Source organism: Leucopleurus acutus (assembly GCF_964270905.1).
Source record: "Leucopleurus acutus genome assembly, chromosome: X".
Classification (NCBI taxonomy): Eukaryota; Metazoa; Chordata; class Mammalia; order Artiodactyla; family Delphinidae; genus Leucopleurus; species Leucopleurus acutus.
In genome coordinates, this window is record NC_139148.1 from 87,262,267 (window position 1) to 87,269,034 (window position 6,768).

At 41.2% G+C, this 6,768-nt stretch overlaps 1 protein-coding gene across 2 annotated transcripts; it reads right to left on the reverse strand.

Moving 5' to 3' along the window:
* Window positions 1-257: 257 nt before the first annotated feature.
* TSPAN6 (tetraspanin 6) lies at window positions 258-5,940 on the reverse strand. 2 transcript variants are annotated; one of them, XM_082864729.1, is made up of 8 exons: window positions 5,729-5,940; window positions 4,792-4,833; window positions 4,319-4,393; window positions 3,369-3,467; window positions 2,947-3,081; window positions 2,547-2,630; window positions 1,721-1,826; window positions 258-1,083 (listed from the first exon to the last, which is right to left on the reverse strand). In XM_082864729.1, the coding sequence occupies exons 1-7, from the start codon at window positions 5,813-5,815 to the stop codon at window positions 1,758-1,760; spliced, it is 591 nt and encodes a 196-aa protein (XP_082720855.1). In that variant the 5' UTR covers window positions 5,816-5,940; the 3' UTR covers window positions 258-1,083; window positions 1,721-1,757. The 2 variants fall into 2 exon arrangements, with proteins under 2 accessions (XP_082720855.1, XP_082720854.1); XM_082864728.1 differs by having other exon boundaries at window positions 259-1,083; window positions 4,645-4,833.
* Between the last annotated feature and the right edge of the window lie 828 nt (window positions 5,941-6,768).

Sequence of the window (6,768 nt, forward strand, 5' to 3'; positions counted from 1 at the left end):
GATCTCTAGGAGAATGCTAAGCATATGCTATTTCATAGCAAGGAATGTAATCCTTTCACAGGGAATAGTTTATGTAAACAGGGACTTTTTTAAAATGAGAGTCAAGACCTCAGTTTTATATTTCATATCTAAAACTGTACTCCAAGTAGAAATATGGGGCTTAGCTTTCTCAGTGGAAAACAACCACCCCAGATTTTCCAGAAGTTAAACACAATGACTTTAGAGGAAAACACTATTTATTGTGTAAAAGATTTATATTTATTAATCAAAGGCACAAAACAAAACTAAGACTATTAAAAGTTAACCTTAATGTTGACAATTCTTATCAACCTGGTAAGGAAATACCCGCTAAAGCTAATGAAGATGAGTTGCTTTAAATTCCTAAGGAGAATACAATAACTCTTGGCACCATTAAGTAATAATTAGAACTTTTCAAACAATAGGGGAAATATAAATGTTAGTATAAATACCTAAATTTCGAGGCAAAGAAATGTAAAGTGTTAACTGTGTTGCAACCTGGTGTATCACAGAGGACTGGTAGTGCCTTTTATAGTCTTGGGTGCCTTAGAGGTCAGAGACTGTCATTACTACCGTTTGGCAACTCTGATGATGGGTGTTATTCAACTACTGGCTGGAATTAAATTACACAATGTGACTCTCTGCCTATCAGCAGAACAGAGACTAATGAAAACATTTTAACTTCTTGATGCAAATTATACAATCACACCAGATAACCCTGGCTGGGAAAAGGTCCAGTTTGGAGGGATCAATTTTCGATCACACTACATTGACAGCAAACTCACAGTGACTTTCAAAAGCCACACACTGAGAAAAAAAAAAGTCAAGAGGAACACAGTATTGCTTCATTTACAATTTACTAAGCTCTTCCAGTGTTTCAGAGTGACATGGGGATTTCAACTATCTAACATGAATGGGACAAAAGGTGGACTTCGAACATATCAAGCAAATGTCTTGATCGAATCAGACTACTGGTATAGTTTTTCAATCTATCTGTAATAAATGTCGGTCTTCCATCCAGGCGATCTTGTAATTCACAGGGTTGGGGGTGGGGATGTTAATATCCTAAAATTAAAGAAAAAAAGTTAATTTACTTATAACCCAAATTTCAATATCTGTATTCCTTTCCACACATTTTAATCTAGTCTGCTAATGAAGACCTTCACGTGTTCCCAGTCAGTGGCTCAATTCAAATGTGAAGGGCGCCCCAGGGATTAATTCAGCCAGCTACAGTTCTCACATTTTACCATTCAAATACTGAAGTTATTGAAGCACATGTTTCTCCAAAATCTAGTTAAGCTAGATGAGTTTATGGCTCTAGTAACAGTCCACCAGAGGACTGCAATAAATGAGAATTAGGTAAAAGACCAGGGGAAAATGCCGATATTGACCAAGAGCAGAGTGTACTTGCCAGGTCACTATTGGGATTCTTCACTTCTCTACACTAGGTCCAAATCTGTTAGAAAGGGGACCACTTAGGATCTTTAGGCTGACATGTGCAGGTAAACCCAGAGAGGCCCTTCTGTCCTTTTTGGCCATGACTTGTATTGAGACACAAGTGCCTATGCAGGGTTACACAGTAACAATAACATTTGAATGCACTGCTGGACATGACCTTCTTGGCAAACTCAGTCCCTCCATCACATGTATAGGCTGGAGTAAACACTAATACTGAGAGAGCTGAGGATCAAAATGAACATACCTTAAAGTTGGAGAGGAAGAGGCCCGTGTTATGCTGGTTACACTATCTCATACTGGTTATTTGTTATGGCACGAGAGAGGCAGTAGGCTAGAAAGATTCCAATCAGCTGGAAACAAAATACAAGCAAAATTAAACACACATATACATACAAAGCTTAAAGACCTCAGGATACAGGTATATTCTCCTTTCACTTCTAATTCACTACCAATTTTCTTAAGTTTTTTTCTAGAGTAAGCATATAAGTGAAGTCTAACTACTACTGTGATTGGAATTTCACAACCACCACTGACAAAAATCACTCAGGAAAATCTTGAAGTTTGGGGAAACTTTCCTTACTCTTCCTCTCAGTTATCAGAGCAAAAAGGATATGGCTTAGAATATGCATCTCATCAAGTAAAATCTCCATCTATCAAGGCAGAGATTCTCTTGGAGGATTCTAAAACAATGCTGTGATGATGAAAATATTCTGTAATACCTGTTCTGTCCAACACGGTGGCCACTAGCCACATAACTTTTGAAAGGTGGCTAGCAGCTATTAGTGCAGATTCAGACAGACCTAGCAGGGCAGGTCTTAGAGAACTCTGTAGTTGTGAAAAACAGTGTGGGAAAACATAAGATGCAAGACAACCAAAAATTGGAATGAAAAGAGCAAAACTACTACATCTCTACTGTGATGAGCAACTGAGAGTTTTGTGAAAATATGACTTCTCTAAAAATGCCCTTGCTAACCAGGGCCCTGAAGCCAAAACTGAAGCCTTCAAAGTGGAAATCTTGTAGCTTACACCTAACAAGAGTGATGAAACATTTCCTAACTACAAGGACTTACCTGGAAGCAAGCAACTCCAAAAGAAATTCCCGCAACAACTCCCATTTCTGACTCTATAATGGTCATCACCTTTATAAAACAACCCTAATGGAAGAGAAAAAAAAAAACATTAAGTACAGCTCAAACCATAATAAATACTTTGATCACACATCTCTGCGAAAGATGAGCTACCTTAGCCTTTTATTGTTCTTTTATTAAAATTTATTCTTTCATAACAAATCCTGTCTCCTTTGAGGAACACAGGTTCTACCTTTTGGATTATGCATTTAAGTGTGAAATCAAGTCACCAATTTTCTGAGCTTCAGTTTCCTCATTTATTCAATGAGAATAACACCTGCTCTACCCTATTTCAGATTACATGTATTGTGAGTAAAAATTAAATTCTTTTTTTACTCCTTACTTCATTGTTTACTTTATCTGCATCTCTCTGAGGAGAACAACCTTCAAGTTTACAGCAGCTCTTGGGAAATCCTTTTTCTGAGTAATAATTAGTATCCTTCCAATCTCTATAGTCGGTGACACCACAACAACGCAACTGAAAAACATCCAACAGAAGCATTTATAGTTCATATTACCACTTTGTAGTCAAACAATTAAACCATCATCTTAGATTATACTTGGTGATCTCTAGCTTAAGACATATTTTAAAGCAGCTGTTCTCTATTGGCATTATAATTCATGAGATTAGCACTTTGGGACTAGCCTTACTTTCACTGCTACAGTACAAATGGACAACGTCTGGTAGGCAGGGCCCTATCCTCTTCTCTGAGGGAATAAGGAATATGTTCCCCTCTTGAGAAGCCACCACCTATGACCACTTACCGTAGTTTGAATCTTGTCTACTGCATCGCTTCTATAATCTCCCGTAGCGTTATATTGCTTTAAAGCTTTCTCATAATTATTCTTAAAACTGTTCTTAATCTACAGCAAAGAAACACAAGGCCAGTAAACAAAGATTTTAGAATGTTCTTTTGGTTTCTAGGTCAAATAAGAAATTCCCACATCTGACCAAATGGTCCTATCTTTGATAGCAGCAATGTGTATGGTAATTAACTTCTATGGTCCAATCCTGTCTTCTAAGCAATGTAAGTTTAGCTAAGGGGATTCCTAAGCAAAACATTCCAGTAAAAGACGATAACGACTAGAAGTTCAAAGTGCTGTGGGAACATATATTTATTCAAGTGGCAGCTTCCTTCTGCTGTATCTCCTCCCGCCCTCAATCTTTCTTCACTTTCAATTGAGTACACATTTGATGCCTATGGGATTTTTAAGCTACAAAATCTCACTCTGGGAGAATGCACTACCACTTTGCACTACCACTCTCATTGATGAGCCTTCAGTACTCATTGAATGACTTCCTAACCCCAGATTTATTAAGGTTTTGATGAGTGGAGAAGGTATCAATTTTCTGTTATCAATTTTGTGCTTTAAATAGTTTCCTATCACTAAAGTTATAAATTGTACTATCTACACTTTAATAGGTACTTATACACAGAAAAATGACTGCAAATACAAATAATTATGGGTACCTTCAATTTTCTTCTGGTGACTATCAGTCTTTACCAAAAAAGTGGGCTAGGTTTGTTTTTTTTTTTTTTACCAGAAAGTCATTACTGTCAGCTACAGGTTGAAAAAGTCAGCTTTAAACACAGCTGTAAGTGATTTTTTTAAACTAGTGAAAGCTGTCGCTTAACTCTATTACTTAAATTTATCCAGCTTTATCTCTTAGAGGATAAATTTTCACATATTAAGGTTCCCAAACTCAGGCTTACCTCATGTCTGAAAACAAATCCTACGATGGCAGCGACCAGTTCAACCAAAAAAATGAGAGTCAGAAACATTGCATACTGCAGGATAAAAAGAAAAGTCCAAGTCAGTTTATACATCACAGCTGCAAAGGGAGTCAATGTTCACATTTTTATGGAAAAGGGCAGGGAAAACACAAAGGTGGGAATTGGCAGCTACACTGTTACTTGCTAAGTTTTCATAAGGAAGAGGAAAAATCAAAAAGGGCCATGCCTAGTTCCAAGAAACAAAGCCTACAACATATAAGCCTTTTCAAAAACCAACAACCAATTCTAAGAAAGCAAGGACTCACCAGTTTTAGCATCCATGCAGAAGCTCGGCAGGTAGCAAAACAGCCGAAGGTGCCCAAAAGAATAATGACAGTGCCAGTACCAATGAGCACGAAGGGGACATTGGTGGCCTTTTCATTTAAAAGGGAAAAATAATTCTCTAGGCTCACCTTGCCCCAAATGCCAACAGCAAGAAGGATAACACCAGTGATCTATGTGGGAAATCAGAGAATTGAGAGTTACACACTGTATACAGCAACATCTTCAAACCACAAACCACTAGGTGTTTAAGAAACAATAGGTGTGAGAATTGATATAGCAGTCTGTGGCCAAAGAGCTGTGGCTGGGATATGGTAGAGAAGCGGGGTGGGGCTGTACACAAGAACAGGCCTTGATAAATCCACACGCTGGATCACTGTGGCCAGGACAAAACCAAGGGGCAGCTAGAGAAGGCACCTTGACAAAATTCTTAAACTTTATCTGTTTTTTTGCCCTAGGAATCAAAACTTAACTGTTTTACACCCGCCTTAGGAAGAAAACCTTTCCGCAGGTGGGGGTGGGGGCGGGGGGAGTGTTTCTAAGAGTTCCAGAAACTTTCCCCTTTCCCCCAGTTCAGTGATGAGCACAGGGTACAAAGGGATGGTACACAAAGCAAGCCCAAGGACAGACTGGCGGGAGTGGAGCCATTACCATACTTACCTGCGAAATACTCCCCTCTTATGAAGCAGTGGAAAGAAAAAGACTATTATGCAAGCGAGCCCTCACCGGGGCCGGGCAAGCCTTGCCTCTCCAATGGTCCGGGGACACCCTCTGTTTGCTCTGGGGGGATTCACTCCCTTACTCGCCCCCCGCATTGAATTCCAAAGCTAGGCACGTCTGGGTCCCGGCTCAGCCTCTCGGCTGCCGTCGCCCGACACCCCGACCCGCGCGGGCGAGATGCCCGAACCCGAGCTCGAGCCCCAGCACGTCGTCACCAGCGCCGGGGTCCCAGCAGCGACCGCCGCCCCAGCCCCACCAGCGCCTCCCCTCCCTACTCCCGATCCGAGCTCCCTCCGCACGACCCCAGCCCGGGATCCCTTCCCGTCCCCGGGCGTCTCCGTGTCTCACCCAGAAGATGAATGTGTAGATCAAGAGGACGCTCTTGAAACAAGTGATGACCGGTTTGGTCTGCAGCCTCCGAGACGGGGACGCCATGACTAGCCCAAGACCCTGCCCCGCCGCGCCAGGCGATCGGAACAGAGTGAGCGAGGCGCGGAGCCCCCGAGTCTCCCCGGAAAGTGCCGAAAAGTTACGAGCGTCTGCGACTGAGAAGAGCCGGAAACACTGTACAGTTTTCTAGAGGGCAAGGTCCGGGAGGCTGTCCGGAAAGTGACGGCAATTTCCGAGCGCCCCCTGCCGAAGGTTGCCGAAAACTCTACACAAAAGGTTCTAGTGTCGGAAATTTCTTAGATCTTCAAAGGGGAGCTTGCTTCATTTTTTCGCTCAAGGAATCTTTCCCGCCCGCCACCCCTCCCCCTGACCTTATGACTATCATATTGTTTCTAGCACCAGCAGCACCAGCAGCGCTCTGAGATTCGGCCTCGCCGGCCCCTGGAGCCCTAGAAGGAGAAACAGAAATGGAAAGAGGTTAAAAGTGACCTAAGAATATTTTATGACATAGCAAAATACTCTCAAGATATATATTTCCAAAGAGAAACAAAAGCAGATCGCAGAGCGATACGTCTAGTCACATGTTTTTAGATAAAAACCGAAAGGAAAAGTGCAATTTACCTGAATGGTAGAATTACGCTGATTTCTTTCTCCTGTTTTGTGCTTTTCGATTTTTGAACATTGTTTTATGAGGTGGGGAGGGGGCATAAGAATAATAAGAAATAATCACTTGTACGAATTCCAAAGGTAGGTATGAAAGATAATGAATTTTAGAATTTCTCTACAAGAATTTGCCAAGCTCCTTTATCCCTCTCCTCCCTTATTCTCTGAGTAACTTGGGAGTTGAGGAAAAGTGTTTTAAAGTATTTAATCCTGAAATGTAAGTTCAGCTATTAGCTACAAACTTCAAAAAGGGAAGGCACTACAGAGAATACAAGGTAAATGTGACCCCCTTTTAAATGTTAAAACTGAAAGGCACTGTATTATTCCAGCCTTCT

Excerpts from the sequence above, each read along its gene's own strand:
- TSPAN6 (XM_082864728.1), bottom strand. The coding sequence starts at position 5,815 with ATGGCGTCCCCGTCTCGGAGGCTGCAGACCAAACCGGTCATCACTTGT. Across the intron at positions 3,468-4,318 it reads GATTTGTTTTCAGACATGAG|ATTAAGAACAGTTTTAAGAA; the intron begins GTAAGCCTGAGT and ends TCTTTGCTGTAG. Across the intron at positions 1,827-2,546 it reads TTGGAGTTGCTTGCTTCCAG|CTGATTGGAATCTTTCTAGC; the intron begins GTAAGTCCTTGT and ends TTTTGTTTCCAG.